The sequence below is a fragment of the Perognathus longimembris genome, chromosome 14 (genome assembly GCF_023159225.1).
Source record: "Perognathus longimembris pacificus isolate PPM17 chromosome 14, ASM2315922v1, whole genome shotgun sequence".
NCBI lineage: Eukaryota > Metazoa > Chordata > Mammalia > Rodentia > Heteromyidae > Perognathus > Perognathus longimembris.
In genome coordinates this window covers 1,952,416-1,975,849 of record NC_063174.1, presented here as the reverse complement: position 1 = coordinate 1,975,849, position 23,434 = coordinate 1,952,416, and the positions used below count along the sequence as shown (strand labels likewise).

The 23,434-nt window shown below is 47.0% G+C and overlaps 1 protein-coding gene across 1 annotated transcript in view; it reads left to right on the top strand.

The window, feature by feature from the left end:
- The window catches only part of Stxbp6 (syntaxin binding protein 6), a 176,812-nt gene extending 155,382 nt beyond the window's left edge, over positions 1–21,430 (top strand). The window contains exons 5-6 of the mRNA XM_048362947.1: positions 12,369–12,526; positions 18,402–21,430. Of these exons, the coding sequence (XP_048218904.1) occupies positions 12,369–12,526; positions 18,402–18,425 (182 nt within the window). The 3' untranslated portion in view covers positions 18,426–21,430. The remainder of the gene's footprint in view (positions 1–12,368; positions 12,527–18,401) is intronic.
- The last annotated feature ends 2,004 nt before the right edge of the window (positions 21,431–23,434 follow it).

The following is a 23,434-nucleotide window of genomic DNA, read 5'->3' as shown; positions in this document are numbered from 1 at the left end:
TAGGCTGCTACCCATTTAAAAGCCAGGGAAACTCTCCATTGGGAAGCAATCAAATCTTAGATCAGAATTGAACAAGACGAAGATCCTTTCTGTCACCCAAGCCCAGTAGATCCCGAGTTGTTGTTTTTTTTTTTTTTTTTTTTTTTTTTTTTTGCCTTTCCCCCACAGCTCAACCGGCTACCTCTAGAGAGAACTCAGGCTCTGGGGGACGTGCCCGAGTGTAGGAGGAACACTTAGTTTAGTCCGCAGCCTCACGTGGAAGCAACATCCCAGACCTCTTGGACTCTTAGCGCTATCTTATGCCCTACATATTAGTGAAATATTTTAAATTATACAAAGGTGACTGCTGTCACCGGTATCCGCTTGGGGAAAGTGATGGTGATGACAAAACATGGAAGGATAGTCGAGTGGCAATAGGATTCCAAGTTCCAAGGGATGCTGTCCCAAGTGAATGAATCTACCTACTTGGATGGAAGCCAGTGTCAAGTGGACCCACACAGTTAGATCATTCTGAGACTACTTTTATCTTTATCTTTAAAATTGTCCAGTTTTGCTGGGCACCAGGGGCTCATCTCTGTAATGCTAGCTTCTCAGGCAGCTGAGACCTGAGGGTCCGGGTTGAAAAGCACACCAGGCAGGAAAGAGTGTGAGACTCTTCGGTGAACCAGCACAAAGCTAAACGTAGAACTCCAGTGGCTCCAGAGGCAGAGTGCCGTCCTTGAGTGGGAAAGTTAAACAAGCGCTCAAGGCTCTAAGTTCAAGTACCACTACTAGCACACAAAAAAAAAAAGAAAAGCTAAATTTTCATGTTCCACAGGGCTTAAGGATTTGTCCCATATTCTTTTTTCATCTTCCCTGCTGTTTCCGCCTCTCGTTTTAGACCATTTGTGCCAAGTTACATTTATTCAAAATAAGCAAAGCATTCAATTACCTTAAAAATGAGAATAAAAAAAAGAGTTGCAGTGCCTTTACACACCCGGTAACCTCTAATAATTATGTCTGGATCGGCGAACATACGAATTAAAATATGCATGTTCTTGATGCCTTTTAGTCTACAAAAGGAAATGATTACTACATTTTGTCAAACTAATGCTAATATGATGATATGTTAAAACATTCCGCTTACAGCTGCAAGTTAGTAAGCCATATATGGCAAATCTTAATTATAGCTCCATCCTGCAGCCAAAAATGCTTAATTAGACTCATATAGGATTTTCACTGGAAGGAAGGGGTTTTTTTTCCCTAAAGATATAAAGAATTAACAAAAAGAGTATCTTTTCCCATTCATCTTCCTATTTCTCTTGTTGACTTCTATGTTCCTTTCCACCTGCCTCTCCCTATTACAAGAACTAATAAAAGCAAATTTTAGTCTGTGAACTAGTAGCTACCCTTTGGCATGGCTTTCACTTCTGAAATGTGAATTCTTTTAAGTACTATTGATCTGTAGTATTTTGACTAGGTCCTGAGCACAAAATACATGTTCTGCCCTTACAAAGTCCTTTTGTGTACTGAGTTAAGTAGTACCTTTCATAAAGGCAGATTGCCAGTCATCTTATAAAAACCATGGTATTACCCAGTGTATGATACCAGACAACACGAGAAAGGATTACTCCCTGCTTTCTTGAGTGGCCATGAAAAGAATCAAATGATGCCCAAGAATAGCGGCTCACTCCTATAATCGCAGCTACTCCGGAGATGGGAATCAAGATGACGGCAGTTCAAGGCCAGCCCGGGCAGCGTGTTAGCAAGAATGCATCTCAAGAAATAAGCCAGGTGTGGTGGTCTGAATCTTTAATCTCAGCTATGCAGGAGGTGTAAGTAGGTCAGCCTGGACAAACAAGCAAACAAAAAGACTATCTTGAAAAATATAAGTAGAAGGGCTGAGGGTATGGCTTAAGAGGGGGAGCACCTGCCTAGCAAGTGTGAAGCCCTGACTTCAAACCCCAGTACCACACACACGCACACACACACACACACACACACACACACACACAAGTGAAGCGGTCACTTCTGTTCCTTCCCCTAAGAGTCACAGTGACTGGGTATAATCATACTGGGGTCGGTAGAACTTTTTACCTTATTGCCATTTTGCTCTTTAAGATTCGTCTGTGTGTGTGCATGGGTGCTGGCACCCTGGCTTGAACTCAGGGCCTTGCACTCTCATTTAGTGTTCTCACTCACAGTCAGCATTCTACCACTTGGGCTATACCTCCAGCCTGGCTTTTTGCTGGTCATATTGGAGATAGAGTCACTTAAACTTTCCTTCTCGGATCAGTTGTGAACTGAAATCCTTCAGATCTCAGCCCTCTGTGTAGCTAGGGGATTGTAGGCATGGGCCACCAATGACCAACAAACACAGCCATACTTCTTTTTTTTTATTTGTTTATTGATTGTCAAAGTGATGTACAGAGAGGTCACACTTTCATGCGTAAGGCAGTGAGTACATTTCTTATCCAACTTGTTACCTCCTCCCTCATTTCTCCCCCACCTCCCCATTCCTATTTCCCTCCCCCCCCCCATGAGTTTGTACAGTTGGTTTACGCCATATAGTTTTGTAAGTACTGCTGTTACATTAGTTTATCTTTTATCCTTTGTCTTTCCGTTTGGATGTTCCCCTTCCCTTCCCTAGTTCCAATACATATACAATATCCAGGGTACCAATGGGGTTACTAGGTCATAGGGAAACTCTGTGTTTAGCCTTTTGAGGAACTTCCACACTGCTTTCTAGCATGGTTGAACATGTTTACACTCACACCGATGATGTAGTAGGGTTCCCTTTTGGCCACATATCCACCTAAATTGGCTTTTTTTGGTGCCAGTTCTAGGGCTTCAACTCCGGGCCTGGATGCTTTTTTGATTGAGGCTAGTATGCTACCACTTGAGCCACAGCTCTACTTCTGGGCGTGTTTGGGGGGGGAGGGGGAGGCGGTTAGGTTTTGTTTTGTTTTTGTAGTTTATTCGAGAAAATAGTCTCACGGACGTTCCTGCCTGGGCTGGCTTCAGTAAACAACCCTCTGTCTCAGACCCCTGAGTAGCTAGGATTACAAGCATTTGCCACGAGTGCCTGGCTCGACTTTTGTTTATTTGAGCACTGCCCCACCTATCATCTTTGAAGGTATTCTTACTATCTTGCAATAATATTTCAGGTCTATCTTAGTTTTTGTTGCCCCGAGGCTTAAAATCCAATACTTACACCCAGAGTAAAATATTGCTGGACAGCAATGTCCAAGTGATGCCTTTGCACAGGAGAATTGACTAGTGCCAAAAATACTACTGCTGATGTTAGGACTCACTTAATACAGACACAGCATTCATTGTTAAACATGTTGTTTACATTGATGTTTTTCAAATAAATACGTGTCCTATAAAGTTTACTTTATCTATGGTTTTTTAAAAAAAGGGGATGAAACTTTAAAGTTTTTCTAACAGTCACAAGAAATAAGCATCAGATAAAGATTGGGGAACTGTGGGATCTTGCAAGGGCATAGCCTGGATCTAATCAAACTTCTCTCTGGTTAAATTGGGTCAGGCTACAGATGAACCAAAGAAGTGAGGCAAGAGAGTGATATGAGCCAGTTAGAAGTGTGGAAGGAAAGTGAATTGAGAGCCCAGAGACCAACCGCAGGAAAACCACGCAGGCTGCTGGGAGCATCAAGCAGAACCTAAGTCACACAGTGACTATTAATAAAATGGAGGGCTGAGTGCCCTTGCTCACATAGAATGCCCTGGGCCCTACGCACATTTTGCATGAAAGGCATGATTGAGAAATTAGAGTCCACGGTAAGATGCGACATGGGAGACAGAGTAGCTGTGAATTCAGGAAGCGCCGGACACGCAGGTGGGAAGAGAAAGATGCCTCGCAGCTGGTATTTGACAGAACCAGACTCAGGCCCAGATCTCGTGGAGCTCATATTCCTAGCCCTAAAAATAAAGACGTGCTCAGAGGTGCCAAGAAATAATGACTAATCCGTGAAGCCAGAGGAAAGACCGGCTTCCAGAGGGACGAGTCAGGGAGCTGGCGCTCAGTACCAGGTCGCTGGTGGGTTTGAGGGCGCCATCGCTGCCCGTGCGGCTCGGTTACAGAGATGTCTGAGAGACGGCAGAGCCGCTTCCATGGTGGTGACGGTGAGGAAATTAGGAAAAGAAAGGCAGGCTGCCGCGGAAAGCCGTGCCGGGCAGCTACAGCTCGCGTTTGCAGTCACAGCCGGTGCCGAGGGCCCGCTACCCACATTGTTCCAGGTGCCCCCTGGCTGCCTTACCTCAAAGGTGCCTCACAATCCAGCCTAAAGCAATGGCAGGGGCAGTGAGGAAACTGAAGCGCACACAGGGAAGTCGTCTGTTCAAGGCTGCCCAGCTAATGAGTAGCAGACCTCATGTATGGAGCAGAATGTCCTAGCCCATAGCATTGTGTAGAGGGCTTCCAAATATATATATATATACATATACATATGTATATATATATATCCCTACCTATACAGAGCTGTATCTCTATCTGTCTATCTATTCTTGAAATTATAGTGCTCAGAGGAAACGCTGCCTGATTAAACTGTAATAAATGCAGAAACCTGCGAATCATAGCTGGTCTATTGCCGTCCATTACCAAAGAGACAGGAAACAAAATTAACCTTCCCAAATTTAAAGCCACTCTAGGATTTGAAACTCAAAATAAGAGTTCCCTTTTGGAAGTTGCACTTCAGATAACCTGATACTCTCTGGAGGTCGGAGGCGGGGGGTGGGAACAGAATGAAAAGATTTGTCCCTGAATTCATTGGGTGGGTTTACCATAACTCTTGGAAGAGCATATTAATAAAACCAAGGTTAAATGCGTACCAAGATACTGATGGGGTTTTTTGCATATTCTGAGTTTAACTGTTGAAACAAGAATAAAATCCAACATGTGTGGCCCTTGTCATTGGGAACACTGGAGCCGTGATTTAAGGTGAATTTGACCTCATAATTGTCTATAGGATGGGGCTATAGGATTGTGAGAATAGGAGCTTTGCTCTGAGCCTTTAGAGTTCCACTAAATTACCTTAACATGGTCAACAGAAGACATTTACCGGATAGAAGGATCTGTTCCCCTTCCTTTGGTAACTCAAACAACAGGTAACTCCAAGGTTTCCTTCACATGGACTCTCAAGTTTCTGAACTTACAGAGAATTCCTGAGCACAGGGTCCATTTTTCTTTGTTATGTAGCTCCAGGCAAAAAGCAAACTTCATGGTCCCTGAAATTAGCCACCAACTTGTAATACAAGATAATTCTAGAACTGCCACTCAACTTGCTATATCTGTTCCACTGCCTCTATAATGCAAGCTTTTTAAATGTAATTACATGACTTGTCTGTCTATTGCTAAATTGATGGGGACAGCCTAGATTTATTTCTTTTCTCCTTTAAAAGTCAGTATAGTTTATTATAGCATTTCTCAACACAAGAATTCCTCCACTGAGACTCTTCGTGCAGGAGTCCTATGAGTAAATATATTCGGGAAAGTTCACTCGATTCTTCTCGCACTCTCAACACTACCTTCTTTACATCCATGGATTATATTAGCTTGGTATAAGTTTTCCAAACGTAGCTGGGTACAAATGGCTCTGTAATTCTGTAATTCTGGCCACTCAAGAGAGTGAGATCCAAAGGGTCAGCATCTGAAGCCACCCTGGACAGAAAAGTCCACAAGACTCCATTCGGAAATATAACCAGCCGAAAGCTGCGCTGAAGACGTGGCGTTAGCAGTAGAGTGCCAAGACAGCGAGCAAGGATCTGAGCTTACACCTGCTTAAAAACAACATTTTTTTCACACTTCGTTAAGAAAAATCCAGGCAAGATCATATTTCATGAAATTTTTTTTTTTTACAAAGAAGTGAGTTTTTCTTATAGCACTTTTTTTTTCAAACCCACAGAGCTACTTTGGGCGGCACCTGACATCACTGTTAGAGATTTGGGGCCGATGTGGGCTCCTCGAGTCTTTCACCTCCCTAAGCAATTGTTTCCTTACCTATAAAATAGGGGTCAGAATGTCTTCCTTCGAGGAGGTGACCTCTGACCACGGAAGTAAATGAGAGAGTCGATGGAAATTGCCCTGTGATTGGCCGAGGCTGACCCTGTGCACCCTACCAACGTTAACAGCGCTTCCTTCTTAGAAAGGCTGGATAGCGCCAAAGTGTGGGCAGCATTTATCTGATTCGTCATTACTACAGAACTGCAAAGGAGACTTCACCTTTCCGAAGAATCCCCGTCTTGAAAGAGAATTGCTAGAGGTTGTCTGTCACTGAAATGCAGCGGTATGATTTGGTATTGATTCATGAGTATAAAGAGCTAGATATTGCAATTCATCTTGTATTCACAAATCTTAGCTAAGGTATGCACTGCTGGCTCACACCTTAACCCTAGCTACTAAGGAGGTTGAGATGAGAGCCAGCCTGGGGAGAAACTCATCTTCTGGTACACGCATGCATACATGCACACACACACACACTCACACACACATACACACACACTCACACACGTGAGCATGCTCGCACGCACACACACATATGAAGAAGAAAAGGCTATGTTGTCTTTATTATTTAAGGGCTATCCATTAACAAAATGTTAAGTTCAAGTCACAGTCCTAGGGTGAACCTCCTTTGAAGCACGGTGACAAACGTGAAGTGGACTGACTGCTGCCAAGTAGTAGGAGGGGCCCTTGGCCACGGGAAGCAGAGCCACCCTGTGTAAATGGCAACTCCATGGCCTTAGGGATGAAAAGAGGTGGGGCTGACAAAGAGCCAGGTCTCCACGTGACTTTGTTTTGCTAATATGTCCTCCAGTGGGAGAGGACTGAGCAGTGAAATGGTCACAGTAAAAAAGAAGAAAAAAATCTTGGGTAAATCCACTATTAAAAGTCCAGTAAATGGTCAAAACCCCTATTGTCATTGTATCTGATCTTAGTACCCTGGATAGTGTGTGTGTGTGTGTGTGTGTGTGTGTGTGTGTGTGTGTGTGTGTTTATCTGAATTAGAAAAGGGAAGGGGAACATCAGAATGGTAAGACAAAGGACAAAGTGGGAACCAATGCAACAGTGATACTCATAAGACAAAATGTCGTAAACTTACTGTACAACTGGGAGGAGGGGAAATGGGGAGGGAAAGTGGGAGAAAAATGAAGGATGGAGGAACAAATATGGCAAGAAATGTACTCACTGCCTTATGTATGGAATTGTAACCCCTCTGTACAGCACCTTGACAATAAAATTAAATTTACAAAAAGAAAAGTTCAGTAAAAGTAATTTGAGTTTTCCTAGTACAGAACCACACTTGCGCAAGTCACAGCAGTGGATTACAAGAGCCCAATAGCTATGCCCTTATGAACACATAAGATGATGCAGTTTGATAATAAAAATTTGAGCATACCAAACCTATTAGTGGACTGAACACTATTGCTCTCACACTATGTGCGCCAATGGTTCAATAGTAATTTGCTCTTTGAGCATTGTAAATGAGTTGTATTCTCTTTATATCTATATGAATTTTCTTAGCAACATCACTTCCATACGTAGGGCATGAAGAGGTAGGAGAAAAATGAAGGAGGAGGTAACAAGTTTGATAAGCAATGTACTCACTGCCTTACATATGAAACCGTAACCCCTCTGTACATTACTTTGACAATAAAGACATTAGTAAAAAAATAATGATGATGCTTTTCTCATTGTGCCAGGAAAAATATGTCACAGGTGAATTCCCAGCACCCAGTAGAGATCCAGACAAATAGAAAGCACATAATAAATTGGCTGATTATGAATTAAAAACACATATACAGCTGCTTGAAGTGCAAATTACTCGCCTTGTTTCGAAAATAAGGCAGGTGGAAAATCATCCAAAAACAAATGATTGATAAATGTATGTATGTTCAGCTGTACTCATTGATGGATATGCTTATCTAAACATATTTCTTAAAAACAGAAGTTATTAATAGTTCTGCTCAGTCTATGTGTATTCTGTAGTCAATCTTGTCACTTAGGAATAACTACACAGCAAAGCCCCGGTTACCCATATTTAGAGGGAAGCTAATTTGCATTATATGTGTCTATGAGTTTCGATTCTAACAAAATAAGCTCACAAGAATTGGCAAGGAATCGAAACTCCTCCTTCATTTTTCTCCTACCTCTTCCCCCTCTCCAGTTCCCTCCCCCTCCCAAGTTGTACAGTTGGTTTACCCCATATAGTTGTGTAAGTATTGCTGTTGCATTGGTTCGCCTTTTACCCTTTGTCTCTCCATTTTGATGTTCTCCCTCCCCTAGTTCCGATAAACGTATATTCAATACCCAGAGTACCAAGATCAGTTGCAGTGACATCAGGGGTAAAATCCTAGGGAACAAAGGTAAAAGAAAATGGCATAATTTCAAGTGGTACATTGAAAATAACAATAACGATAAACCACTTATTTCCATAACTTGGAGTTCATTTCACTTAGCATCTATCTTAGAAATAATTTTCCTTTTGATTATTGGCACAGTGCTTTCACTTTGTCTCTCGGTAAATTCTGAATCACTTGACATAAATTATTTTATATTTTTATACTCATATCTACATATATAGTTATATAGTATGTAATATATATTTATGTGCACACACACACACACACACACACACATATATATATATATATATATATATATATATATATATATACTAAAAGTAGGTACTGACTGGAGCTGATGAAGACAGTCTCAATGAAGCAAGCCTGCTCTGCTGTGGTCTCCAGAGACGACAGTTTGAAAGGCAGTTGACTTTATTTGCTGTGGTTGACAGCCTCCTCTCAGACTGCTTGAATAAATTTGGGTATTAACGTACTTCCTGTCTATTTAGAGAGAATTACCATTCCCTCCGCCTCAGGAGACTACTTTATTTCCAGATTTAACTCAGCACGATATGATGGGCCCTACCTTTGAGTAACGTGTCCGACCTAAAAAGCATGCCTTGATTGAGTGAACATACGTTTAGCATCTTCTGTGAGCTTCCAAACGTTTAGTCCTGTGATAGGGGAAGGAAAGAGGGAGAGCAACGGTGGAATTGGATGCGATCATCGCATCTTCTGCAAGGTCCTTCGCACAGCAGGTGGAGAGACGAGCTTACATTGAGCACTTGCAGGCACTTTGTATACATCTTCATCTTCATCTCCACAGTAGTTGTGTGAGGTAGATACCATGACCCATATTTAAGAGATGAGGACTGGAAGACTAAGTAAATTAAAACCACTCCCTTGAAGTGATTCTACCAACTGTGTCAGTATCCCAGTACCTGACAAATGGGAGGCATTTTGTGGATAGTTTTGCATGTTGAATAAATCTTTCGGGGAAATAATTCTCAGCACAGAAAGCTTTTCATGCCCTTTGAATCATAATTTCATTTCTGGCAATTATTTGAGATGTAGGTCGAGTGTGTGCCTATGTATTGGGCCAGGAGCATGGTAAAGATGGTGCCGTGTATAGCACCATAGAGGAGCAATCTTCAGTTGTACGGGGTAAAAGAAGAGAGTGCAGACTTGGTTTCTAGCTGAGTTGAGTAGCTGAGCAGATTTGGGGATGGTTTACTGAAACCTCAAAGGTACAGCGACCGCGAAGGGAGGGATAATGGTTCCCGTGCGGACGTGCTGAGTTTGAGAAGTCATCGGGTCATCTGGCGGATGCTGCCCCGTGGGAAAGCACGCGGATCTCACGCAGCACAACCTTGTGAAAGATGAGAGGCTTGGCCACAGAAGCCATGGTGTGGACACAGTGGCCGAGGGAGAGCTGAAGACGGGGAAGGGTAGAACCCTGGAATTCGCCGTGTAAGGAAACGATCCCAGAGAGAAGGAAGCCCGTGAACGTCGGATGGGAGCTAAGGGAGAAGGGAGAGGACGGGTTTAGGACGTGGTGAGCAGAGCCGGGGCGTCGGGAGTCGCCGCTTCGCGCTCCCTGGTCTCATCGGCCCCGAGGCAGCGGGGCCGGGGTTCTCCCGCCCGGTTCTGTGATGAGTTTCTACCTCTCCGCGCGTGGAGCGCCGAGGCCACCCACGTCCCGTGCCACAGAGCGGCCACCGCAGCCAGCGCGAGGACATGGCCGAGCCGAAGGCTGCTTTCCGGCTCTTAGGATGCCTATCCCGGTAGGGACAGACGAGCCTTGCTCACCTGCGCCGTTAACCTCGTGGCCCCCGACGGTGGAAATCCCTCCCGTCTCATGTGCTTGTGACTGAGAAGCTGCACACGCGCAGGCTTGTGTTTCCCCCTGTGGCTGAAACCCTAAGTCGTGAGTACAGGGAAAATAGAACCCGAGAACGAGGTTTCTCCGTGCCTCCCCCCCCCACCGCGTCCCGCGGCGGCCGCGTCGCGTCCGTGGCTGCGTGGCCTCGTGGGCCCCTCCCCACCTGCCCGTCTCAGTCTTCTCGGGGGAACTTTGGTTCGATGGACGGAGGTAACCCTTCGAAGGTGCTCGGTGTGGCTAAATCTCCAGACGCTGGACAGCGCTGACAGGCCGTGTCCTGGAAGTATGATGGGGGAGCGAAGAGGACGCCAGGATTTCCCCTGTGTGTCCTCGAGGCTCCGCTCCCCCTCTCCATGGTGCGCTCCTGGGTTTCTCCCCAGCTCCGGCTTCTCTGCTTCCCCCCCCCCCCATTTCTGCGGTGTTCCCTTTTCATCTTCATGTGGGGCTGGCCAGCTGCAGCTGGTGACAATGTTCAGCCCGTTCTCCTTCCCAGAGTGTGTGCTTAAAGCCCTTGAAATCCACTCCTAAAAAGAGAAAAGTGGGGGGCTGGGAACATGGCCTAGCGGTAGAGCGCTCGCCTCGTATACATGAAGCCCTGGGTTTGATTCCCCAGCACCACATATACAGAAAACGGCCAGAAGTGGCGCTGTGGCTCAGGTGGCAGAGTGCTAGCCTTGAGCAAAAAGAAGCCAGGGACGGTGCTCAGGCCCTGAGTTCAAGGCCCGGGACTGACAGAGAAAAAGAAAAGTGGGAAAGTTTCCTATGTGTTTCCTCTACTTTGCTCGCCTGAGATCCTTTTCCACAAACCACGGACGGCCTCCTCGGAGGAGGATCTGGGAAGCCTTTGCCACCAATCCCAGAGTAAATTTCGTTTCTATTAACAGCTGTCTGTGGCTAGATGTGTCTATCCCAGGAACAAAGTTTAATGATGTAATAAAGTCTTTTGAAGGCATAAAGCTATTAGGATGCCATTGACTATCTTCCACGCAACATTAACAATAGCTATAAACTTTCTTTGGTTGTCATTTTGCAGGTTGCTAACTCTCAGTTGGCTAGACACCTGGAAATTCTTCACCACTGAGTTTTACTGCTCACTCTTGGAAAGTAGGATATCAAGACTATGATGTAATAGATCTGAGATGTGCTGGTGTTTTCTTTTTTTCTTTTTGTTGTTCGTGGCCCTGGGTACTGTCCCTGGACTTTTGTGCTCAAGGCTAGCTCTCTACCCCTTGGGCTATAGCGCCACTTCCGGTTTTCTGGTTGTCAATTGGAGATGAGTCTCATGGACTCCTCCCTGGGCTGGCTTCGAACCACGATCCTCAGATGTCAGCCTCCAGAGTAGCTAGGATTACAGACGTGAGCCACCAGTGCCCAGCTGAGACATGATTTTTTTTAACTTTATTTGGTGTCACCATTCCTGAGTTAGAGAGTATCAAATGTCTTCTAGCTGATTCCACAATGATTTGATGTCATGCAGTGCTTGGAGTCCGTATTTCGTAAAACAGAGTCCAGCCCTCTGAGCCAAGGCTGGGAAATAACTGAACCTCGAGGCTAATTCGTAACTCCTGGAACCCAGGAATGGTGAATGATGCTGACTTTCTGGGTGGAAAGAATAGAGAGAATTGTATCTCGGAAATCCTTGGGGCCCCGTGTTCCTTTGATTATTCGCGTACACTTTGGGCCAAAAGCAAACAAATGCACGTAAGATGCACACACATCTTTTTGAACTTCCCAATGTATGAATGTCTCCGGATTCACCTTTACCTCGGCAAGCCAAGTCTTAACCCAAATGCACCCCATCTTTTCCAGCCTCACCAGGAAGAGTGCTGGCACAATGGGTGGGCGTAGAAAGAAGCGGCCAGGGTTTTCCAAGTCCTGACGTCTGGCTGTGGTTGTTCATCCTACCTGCCAGTCAGACAGACAGAATCGAAAGAAACATAAACTATACTCCCAGGGTTCCGAGCCAGGCCAGGGAAAAAAAAGTGGTATAGCACCAGCCTTGAGAAGAAAAGCCGAGTAAGCATTCAAGCACACATACTGGTAATAAATAAGTAAGGAAACGGCTCCGGGATTCCAGAGCTCTCTCCATGACAGGGTAGCCAGTTAGCTGAGCCAGCTCCTGACGCGCTTGCGCTTCCTTTCCCAGGAAACAGCATCCTCCATTCAGCTGCCGACAGCGTGACCAGCGCGGTACAGAAGGCCAGCCAGGCCCTGAACGAGCGCGGGGAGCGGTTAGGCCGAGCCGAGGAGAAGACAGAAGACATGAAGAACAGCGCCCAGCAGTTTGCGGAAACTGCACACAAGGTGGGCCGGTGGAGAGAACGGGGCGGCGGGGGCAGGGGGGGGGGGGGCTTGCCAAGTAGCTTAATCGCAGTGCATTTCCTGTGGTGGGAGGAACAAAATCCACCATCTTCTTATCCCCCCCCCCCCGCCCCCCATCTTCTTCTGATAACCTCCATCAGCTACTAGCTGCTTAGCAGAATCCAACAGCCTTCTTGTTGTACTTGGTTTCTGTGGCTATCCTCTTTCCCAAGTCCCATACCCATCTCTGACCTTCTGATCTCGACTTCGTTTCAAGAAACATGGACCAGGCTGGGCACCTGTAGTCTTAGCTACTCGGGAGGCTGAGATTTAAGGATCACAGTTCAAAGGCAGCCTGGGCAGGAAAGGCCATGAGACACCGCCAGGTAGCTCAAGTGGTAGAGCGCCAGCCTGGAACCACAAAGCTAAGGAACAGTGCCCATGTTCTGAGTTCAAGTCCCAGTACCTGGACACACACAGCATGCTAGAAGATATGAGAGAGAGAGACAGAGACAGACAGAGAGAGAGAGAGATAACTATTTTCCATATAGCAGTTTAAGGCTCAAGTGTCAGGGTTACAAGAACAAGGAAATAATGCCTCAGAGTATGTCTCTGCTCTTGGCCAAGACCTTAAAGATTCCATGGCGGCATCCATCATCCATTGGAATTGGTGCTTGCAGAATAATTCATCTTAAAGGAACTGCAAGTTAAACCCACCAGCTGCCACTCTGGGGCCCACGAGAATGACAAACATGAAAGACCAACAGTACTGTTGTCCGTGATGGGGAACCACTAGGATTCTCATTCACTGTGCTTGGAATTGTCAAATGGAATCACCACCTTCAAAAATGATTTTGCCAGGCCCCGGTGGCTCATGCTTGTGATCCTAGCTGCTCAGGAGGCCGAGATCTAACGATTGCAGATTGAAGCCAGCCCGGGCAAGAGAGTCTGTGAGACGCTCATCTCCAATAAACTACTCAGAAAAGGCTGGAAGTGGCACTGTGGCTCAGACTGTGGAACGCTAGCCTGGAGCAAAAGAAACTCAGGGACAGTGCCCAGAGTTCAAGCCCCAAGACTGGCAAAAAAAAAAAAAAAACACCCACAACTTTGCAGTATCTATTGAAGCTAAGAATACTATTTGTGGGCACATAACACTAACATAACGAATTTCATATGTACATCCAACTGGCATAAGAAAATTCACAGCAGTTTTACTCATAATAACCCTAACTTGGAAACAACCTAGATGACCCATCTACAGGAGAATGAAGGAAATGCGGTATATTCAGATAATATGATATGATACAACAAGGCTAAACTAGATACATTACTGAGCAAAGGAGGCCAGACATGGAGAACATATTGTATGATTCTACAGTTCGAAACCAGACAAAAGGAATCTACTATGACCAGGCCCAAAATAGTAGTTAACATTGATGTGTACTGACTGGTAAGAGTCAGAGGGTAACCTTGAGCGATGATGAAAATCTCTATGCCCTTTCAGAATAACGGTTGCATAGGTTTATTAAAATACTATGAAGCTATAGGGGACAAGAAAGGCCTGGTGACCTTGAAGCCGCTAGGCTGTGCTTTCCATCCTGTCTCTTCACACCGATAATCCTAGCTACTTAGGAGGCTGCAACCTGAAGGTCACAGGTTCAAAGCCGGCCCAGTCGGGACAGTCTGTGAGAATCTTAGCTTTACTTAACCATCATAAAGTGGTGCTGGGGCTCAAGCGGCAGAGTGCCAGTCTCGAGTGAAGAAGATAGGCAAGAGCAGCGAAATCCTAAGTTCAAGCCTCAGCGCCGGCACAAAACAGAAAGGAAGGAGAGGAAGGAGGAGACTGGAGGGAGGAGGAGAGATAAAGAGGGAGGCAGACAGGGAGGGAGGGGGCACTGGGGGGGGGGCGCCTCCCTTCTGGGCTCAGCCCTGTCTGGGTGGGTCATTTCTTCTCCCCCTGCACTGCTGCCCCGAGGGTCGTGTGTGGAGATCCGCAGGGCAGAAAATGCCAGATCTGTCTGAAGATGGAGGTTGGGCTCTAGGTTGTTGCCCCTGTTGCGGCGGGAGTAGCCCGGTCCCTCCCTCCCCTCTCCCGCCTTTGTGCTCCAGGGAAAGGGTGAGATGGACACGCTAGAAACCTCAGCACACCCCGTATGATGGAAATGGGGCTGGGGGGGAAGCTGGAGGAGCTCGTAAAGAGTTGAGTTGGGGAAGCGGGGGACAGAGGACGTGGGGTTAGAGCTTCCCTCACGTCTGGGAAGGGTGACAGTGTGGACACTGATCCCTCGTGCCCTTCCATACAAAGGAGAGCCGTCAACGGCATAAATAGAGGCTCCGGTTAATGGCTAAACCGTGAACCAGATTGCTGCGGAAGCCGTGAAATCATTCTAGGAGGGACAATGCCTGGATGTCACCCGCATCAGCAAAACCACTGACCAGGCCTGCATCTGGGGCTCGGGGCCAACTCGTGCTGGGTGGCTGGGAAACAATGTGGTATAGTCGTTAAGACCTGGGTTTGAATCTAGCTCTATCACTGACCACCAGTGGGTGACCTTGGGCGGGCGCTAAACTTCTCTGTCCCCGGTCTGCTTTCCCATCACCTGGAATGAACCGGTCGCGGGACCCATCTTCCAGGGCGTACGGAGAACGGGATGGCTTCCGCCGAGCCTGCCCCCCGCTGCCACTTAATGAGCAGTGTGACTGTGACAGGCCAGGTGACAGTCGCTGCCAACCCCGGCTTGAATAAGCACGCCCCACCGCAGAGAGAACGTGGGCCACAGGAAAGCATCTGGGGCCTGGCGACCTTCCCCGCGACCCCGCGTGACCCCCGGCGGGCAAGGGGGCCGAATCCCTTTGACACCACCCTCAGGGTCCTAGGTCAGCTGCAGCCGTTAGGAAAGCACACGCTGCCCGTGCTGCCCCCTCTGCCCCCAAAAGCACAGTGTGGCCGTGGGTGCCTTGCTTTGACAAGCCCACGGGCCCGTGAGTCAGCAGACATCACCACCCACGCCCAGACATCCGCAGCTGACAGCCGTCATTGAAAAGAGCACTGCTTGTGGGGGGAAGGACAGCTGAGTGGGACTGCTCTCTCTGTCTCTCTCTCTGTCTCTCTCTCTCTCTCTCTCTGTCTCTCTCCCCAGCCAGCTCAGCTATTTCCCTTAGGCCCCCAGGCCAGAAGAGAAGGGTATCGGGCCCCTTAGAGTAAAACTCCCCGAAGCTCAACACCAGTGGCTCACGCCTGTCATCCTAGCTGTTTGGGAGGCTGAGATCTGACTATTGCAGTTCAAAGCCAGCCCAGGCAGGAAAATCCAGGAGACTCTTTTCTCCAGGTAACCACCCGGAAAGGCCAGAAGCGGAGGTGTGGCTCAAGTGATAGAGCACCAGCCTTGAGCACAATGCCAAGAGACGGCACGCAGGCCCTACGTTCAAGCCCCACTAGCACAGGACTGAAAGGAAGGATTTCCCTAATACTAGCAACCATTTTTATTATCATGATTTAAGCCAGGCAGTATTGAGAGGGAACCCTTTCTGTGAGATATCAAGAAATCAAAAGGAAAAAGCTTAACTCCTGTGGGAACTCTGATACCTAAATTACCCCAGAGAGCTGGAGACATTTGTATAGACCCAGGAGGAAGGCAAGGCCTGGGGCAGCTACGACTTTCAAGCCCAAGGTCATGCAGCAGATGAGGGGCAGGGAGAATCCGCCACTGCGCGTCCGGTGCCCTTCCTGCTTTCCCATCCCCCCTCCCATTTCCACGGCTCCGAATGCCAAGGAAGCGATGGAGACCTGCACCGAGAGGACGTCCTGCAAAAACCCCTATGTCAGGCCACTGGGGCTGCTGTAACAAGAGGCAGGAAGCTTCGAAAGGTGGTATAAATTACGCCAAGTTCTACATTTACCTTGAAATGTACAGGCCGTAGGAATGGTTTGGAATTTACCTCTCACAACTCTGAAGCTGGGATGTCCAAGGTGAAGTGCTAGAGAATTCTGTGGTTGCCGAGAGCCTGTTTCCCTGCTCTGGCTCCTCAGGCTCCTTCCGTAGTGGCAAGTGGAAGAGGTCTCGCCCGCCCTCTTCATAAGGGCACTAATTACATTCCTGAGGACTTCCCCCTCCCAAAGACCCCCCCCTCCTACGACCCCTCCCTCCCTGGGCGCTTACCCATCAACCGGGGAAACTTGGAAAGACACAAACGTTCACACCCACCGCCGTATCTCAGGTCACAAACCTTCCCACCCAGCTCGCCGTGGCGGCTGAAGATGAATGGCTGCGGGGGCCTGGCCCGAGCCCATTAGCGGGAAGTTAACAGCTCAGTGAATAACAGGACAGCAGCGCTGATCAAATATTTATGGTTGGGTATTCATTATGCACAATGCCTAACAGCTCTGTGTTTATTTGATGGTCCTCGTTGCTAAATAATGCATGCAGCTGCAGTCGGAGATGGAGAGGAGGCCCTCCGGAAAAGGGGCTCAGAGCCTGGCCACAGAGTGGGGCCCCTCTCAGGGTTCTAGGATTCCACTGACCACATTTCCTGGCCGCAAGCTTTTCCTCCATACTTTGGCCAGCGACACAAACAAAACCCCCAGCCCCTAGCGTGGCAACCCAGGTATACTCACAACCTTACACGGTGACGGTTAAGCTACGTCAGAATCACCATGACAGAGAAGCCTGGGCGGGTCTGTGTTCACGCCACGGGACAGGGGTAGCACGCAGGGACCGTTCCTGCTGAGGTTTCCCATGCAGAAATCCACCTCCCAGGCTGAGGGCTGGGTCTACTCCTGCCTCTCTATTGCTTTTCCTGGACGACGGTCCAAGGTTGTGAGGCAAATGGACGATCGCACTGGGTTTTGCTGGAAGCGTGGGCTCTTGACGTCAAAGGAATTCTGAACCCCAGAACTGGACGCCTAGTCACTCCCTGCCCTAGCGACAGGGATTCATCGTTCCTATCAGACTCTGAACACATAAGTGACGATCCGGACTCCGTTCTGCCTCTTATGGGTTCCTTGAAACAAAGATCTGGTTAAGACTTGTTTTGTGGTGGTGGTGGTTTTGATTCACACTCTTAGGGATTGAACTCGGAGCCTGGTGCTCCACACTTGGGCCATACCTCCCATCCTTTTGCTGTTGTTTACCTTGCTTTTCAGATAGGGTCTCATATTAACTTTGCAAGGCTGACCTCAAACCACAGTCCTCCGATCTCTGCCTCCTGAGTAGCTAGGACCACAGACACGTTCCACGATTCCCAACTGAAGACTTTGTATAATATGTGCTCCGTGCCTGTTTATTTCCTTAAACCATCATAGGCTTCAACTGGGGACACTATTGAGAATGATACAGTGGTATTTGGTTTTCCCATTTATAGAGCTCTAACATTTCAGTAGACTACATTTCCCAAATATCCGTGGGAGAAGTAGTAAATCAAAGTTCATATTTAACCTATTATTCAGTTCTAGTTCATAACATATTGTAATTTTCCCTAGCTTTGGCTCTGGTTGAATGTCCAGGATATTGAACAGGCGTTTTCTGATTGTCTTTCTTCATGCTCTTGGGTTTTTCTATACTTCACGAATGGTCGGTAAATGCTCACATTTCGGGAGTGTTGCTCAGCAGTAGTGACCTAGGGGAAAGCACCTACTCTGTGTGTTGGGTTTTCCGGTTGTTCCTTCGGGAACAACCACGGGATGTATCCTCCGACAGAATCAGTAGCAGGAGGAGTAGGGTTCCGTGTCACCACACTGACCAAGTGGGACCTGGTGGTCTTCCTGGTAAGTGGTCAGTGCCCAGTAGACTCCTGCTGCTGCTTCTCATGGCGGCGGTGTGGGGGGGAGCAGAGAAGGACGCATCCTGAGGCCTGCCTTTTCTTGTCCCTCTCTCTCTAGCTGGCCATGAAGCACAAGTGTTGAGAAGCTGCCTGTCCTGGGGACCGTCTTAGGAGAAATGGAAGCGTTTGCTCAGCAGTTGTTACGAGAATTCCGGACTTCCACTTGCTTCTTTTTTCCATATATGGACATTGATGATTTTTTTGGTTGTTGTTGTTGTTGCTGTTCATTTCAGATGTTACTATGAATGAACAAGTGTTGGGTTTATACATTTCACTAATAATCTTGCTACAGTAGCATCAGACTTCATTTTGATTATTTTTTTTCCTCCACTGTGTATGTGTGAGAATGAATGTATCTTCCTTTCTAAGAGATTTTCTTTTTATAGCTTGAATATGAAATTCGGACCAAATGATAAACTAAGATGGGTCTAAACTGGCAAGGTGTATATTTTTCCTCTCTGATATAAGCAAGAAGATAGCTTGGCGTGGTAACAGAAGATGTTATATTTCCTGGACAGAAATAAGGCCGACCAGAGACTGGCTTCCCTCCCTCTCCGTAACACTCTTAATTTGAAGAGTAGAATTTAAATTCTGAGATGTAAGTCTGCACCATGGAAAACTCTAGGGCTTATCAGGGGAAATAGAAGTCTCAGAAGATTTTGCTCTTTGCATATTAATGTTTTGCATGAAGTATCACCAGCCTTCAAAGAAACAAATCAGAATCACAAATAGAAATCTACGTTCTGAGCTGCAGCTTAAATACTTCTGCTACATCTTTCCAGGCTGATTATCTAGAATTAGCATATGAAGGATAAAAATCTGAGAGTAAAGGCCTGAGGCAAAGCTTACTTTACACTTTCCTCTCTTCCTCTCTCTCTTTTGTCATTGTCCCAAATTACAGAGGCTGAAAAGAACTTGGATTTTTGTCCAAAACTGATTGATCTAGGAGCTGGAAGTGTGATTCAAGGGGTAGAGAACTAGGCCTTGACCTGCAAAAGCCAAGTGACGGCATGAGGCCCTGAGTTCAAGACCCAGTACTGGCACCCAAGGGAAAAAAAAAAAAAACAAATCCAGATAAAGGTCTCTGTAAATGATAATGTGGAAAGACGCTGCCCTCCAAAACCTCTTTCTCTTTACAACGCTGCCCCCATGCGAGGATGCTTCGCAGTATCCTTGGGAAACTTAAGAGCCAAGCTGCGCGCCGGAGGCATGTCGGTCCTGACGGCCGTGAGCTCATTTCCAGGACAATTCCGTGGTCAAGACCCTCCCCGAGCTCCCCATCCAGAGAGCGACTCGAGTCTGCGTTGTAGCCTCTTCCATAGCAGTGTGAGGCAAGCTTGGGATTATTAATTCTGATTTCAGCAGCTTAAGTTCTGCTGGCAATGTAGCCACAGGCGGGGAGAAAGGTTATCAGTGGGAAAAATAGAAATCACAGACAGCACCTGTCAAGAGAGAGATGGGATTTGCCGGGGACACATTTCTAAGTGTTCTTAAAGAGGTGATGCAATTGAAGGAAACTTTAACAAAAATTATAACACGTAGATGTTTACTGTAATGTTTTATACTCTTCTTTTGGAGTTTTAACAGTTTAAGGAAGCAATGAACAAATCATTTGATGAGTACCATTAGAAGTGTATGTTTCCTTAAAAAAAAAAACCCTCAAACAGGTATTGTTTTCAGACATTCGTGGGAACCCATTCAGACACACACGCGCGCACACGCACACACACGCACACAGGCCTGGCTGTCCATCTTTCCAGACTGAATTCTGATTTCACAATTGAAAGAGTAAACCTAACATCCCCCGGCCGTCGGCCAAACTCAAGAACAGAATTGGTAGCAGGCTACGGAACAGCCATGTGTGGGACACTGCGTCTCAGGTGTTCAGGATGAGATCACAAGCAAACCTTGAAATCCGAGCCTGGCCCTCCGTGCACAATTCTGAGAGTTGCTGTTCAGAAATGTAAGTCTTCCCTAGCTTGCCCCTGGCGACTGTTTCTCTTTCTAGACCTCAGACTTGTTGGAAACAGTTGGCATTAAAACAAAGTCCATCTGAAACCTCACTCACATCCTCCTCTTTCTGATTCGTTTCCAGGCATGGTAATGCCCTTGACCTCTCTCCCGTCCTACTTGACCCCCACCCAACACCCAGGCCATGAGCAATTCCTACCCGTCCTCCACTGTCCCGCCTGGCAGGGGCAGACCCGGTGACACGTGGGAAGCTCTTTGCTGTCCTTTTGTAGAAGGTGCTGAAATACAAGACATGCACACCCTCTAACCGAGGAGAACTGCTAACCGTGACATCATTCGGCACCAGTTCATTGAGGGGAGCCTGTTAGAAGACATTTCCTGTGTTCCATTTCTGCGCTTCACTCTGAGTTTGGGAAATAAGCGTATTTGTGTGAAGGACTTCTCCTATTGCATTGGCCATGGGTTAGGAAAAGAAACCCCCCCCCCCCCAGTGTTCCTCCTTCCTGGACCCCAGCCGTAGTGCCCCTCGCTAGTGTTATTAGCTATCCCTGTACAGGAGGAATGCGGTTATTCAGGTTACTATTTCATTTTAAAGAATGTATTTGTAAAATGTAACAAGATGAGTAGTTAACTTTTTTTAAGCTCTGAAAAAAAAAATTAAGATTCTGTGTTAGACTTAAAATGATAGTGAAGTCTGTCTAAATATTATTGTGGCTAGCAAAAGTTGTGCATTTATGTAAAACTCTTTACAGAATGTCCTAAGAAAAGGGGATATTCAAGGTAGGTTTCACTCTTAACTTCCAGAATTGTGACACCGCTAATGTCTGCTGTACAGTTATTCACTCTTCAGAAGTGCTCTAAGATATCAACCATCATTTCTGTTTGAGTCAGAGACGAGTAACACCTGCTTTGTTGATTCACTATTACAGCAAACTCTGGTTTTGTCATTAAATATTTTAACTCTGTGGTGAAAGTTGCTTTCTCTCTGTTATTTGTGGAACCCACAAGAAACACCACCCAACAGATACACGTGGCCACATTTTTGTTACAGATGGAGAACACGGCTGCAGAAGATGTCTGCACCGTAACGCACACGAGGATGCTGTTGTATTAAAACAATGGCTGTTTAAGTAAAAAAATAATGATAAAACAATGGCATGGAAGAATTAGATGTACCAAAGGCCAGAGAAAGAACCTTAGTTTGCATAATGGAATCTTCCCAGCAAGAATTACCTGTTTTCCCCTTTTTTTTTAATGTGAAAAAATTAAGCCGAGATGACTGATGTGCTAAACTCAGTGTGTCAGCCAATAGAAGGCCTGGCGTGACCGTGGGCATCTGTCATTCCAACGACATGGAAAGTGAACACAGGAGGCTATGCAGGGCAAAAAATGTGAGTGAGACTCTGTTTGGAAAATAACAAGCAAAAGCCATGCTTGGGCTTGGCTCAGAAAGAAGGTAGATCACCTGCTGAGCAAGCATAAAGCTTTGGATTGGATTTTTTTTTAAAAAAAACTAGTACTGCTAAAAAAATTTTTTTTAAAAAGCTCCTTCTCTTGTGTACTAAACTGTAAACCAATTGTCTCACAAAGATGATCGTTTTCTTAATAAGATTTTTACTTCTTAACAAATGGCCTCTTATCCCTATTATCGGTGAGAACATGCCTATGACATTATAGACATCAATGTCTGCCTATATAAGCAGCTTGGGAGAGGAGGAAATGGGGGGGAGTATAGAGAGACGCGATACAACTGTAGTTCAGACTGAATCGCAAATGGCTAGGAAGCATTTCTGTCAGCCCCTGTTCTGGAAGCCTCTCCCCCCCACCCCCAGGGTTAGCTAAATGCCCACACACGCTTGCTTGGTGGCACCCTCTCGCCCCTGTGAACATGGGTGGATGAGACGCAGGACTTCCCCGCAGTCGGTGGAACCGGAAGAGCCTCGGGAGGCCTGATCCTGGCAAGACACAGAAGAAAGACACAGAGGCGTGGAGGAAGGATCCACGCGGGCCACATCCCGCCCTGCTGGCCCTCGTCACGATGACACAATGCACGTGGGACCCCCCGGAAAGCAAGCAACGATGACTGCTACCTTTCTGTAACTGTAGCTACACCAAGAAAGGAGGGGTGTTTCTGCTGCTGGTTTGGGAAGCTCCCACCCGTGACCGGTGGACTCATCACTGGGAGACGTGGGGATGCGGGGGGCAGAGCTTGTGGGAGCCTCCCACGGAAGCAAACCTCGCAGCTGAGGGCCACAAGGTGGGAAACAGAGGGGGAGCCTGAGACCCCTAACCCTTCTACTACACCGTCACTGATGCTGTCACCTAACCCTTCTACTACACCGTCACTGATGCTGTCACCTAACCCTTCAACTACACCGTCACTGATGCTGTCACCTAACCCTTCGACTACACCGTCACTGATGCTGTCACCTAGCCCACTACACTATCACTGACAGTCACCTAACCCTTCAACTACACCGTCACTGACACTGTCACCTAACCCTTCGACTACACCGTCACTGACACTGTCACCTAACCCTTCCACTACACCGTCATTTATACTTCCACCTCTCCCCATCCATTGCTTTCTGAGTTTCTGGTTCTTCTCAAATCATTCTTTAGCTCCTCCTATCCAAAAGGCTACCCACCAATAAAGTGCTGGCTGACAGTGGCATCCTGGCTTCCCGTCACAACCAGTTGGAGAGCTTTGAGAAATGTCCATATTTGGACCAGGCACCAGGGGTGCCTGTAAGCCCCGCTCCTCAGAGAATCGGGGTTTGAGTTCAGCCTGGGCGAGAAATTCCGAAAGAACCTTCCCTCCAAGTAACCACCCAGAGACAGAAGTAAAGGAGGTGCTCAAGGGGTAGAGCACCTGCCTTGAGCAAAAGAAAAAACCCAAGGGACAGCGCCCAGGCCCGGAAGAGAGAGAGAGAAAGAGAAAGGAAGGGGGAAGAAGGAAGGAGAGGGGGGAGGGAGGGAGGGAGAGAGAGAGATGATAGGAGGGAAGGAAAGGAAAAGAAAGGGAAACAAAAGCAGTGTCCACATTTGACTCCTAAATTTGCCTTTTGGGTGTCCCTGGTCATCCTGCCTTTTACCAAAAAAATAAATCCAAACCAGGAA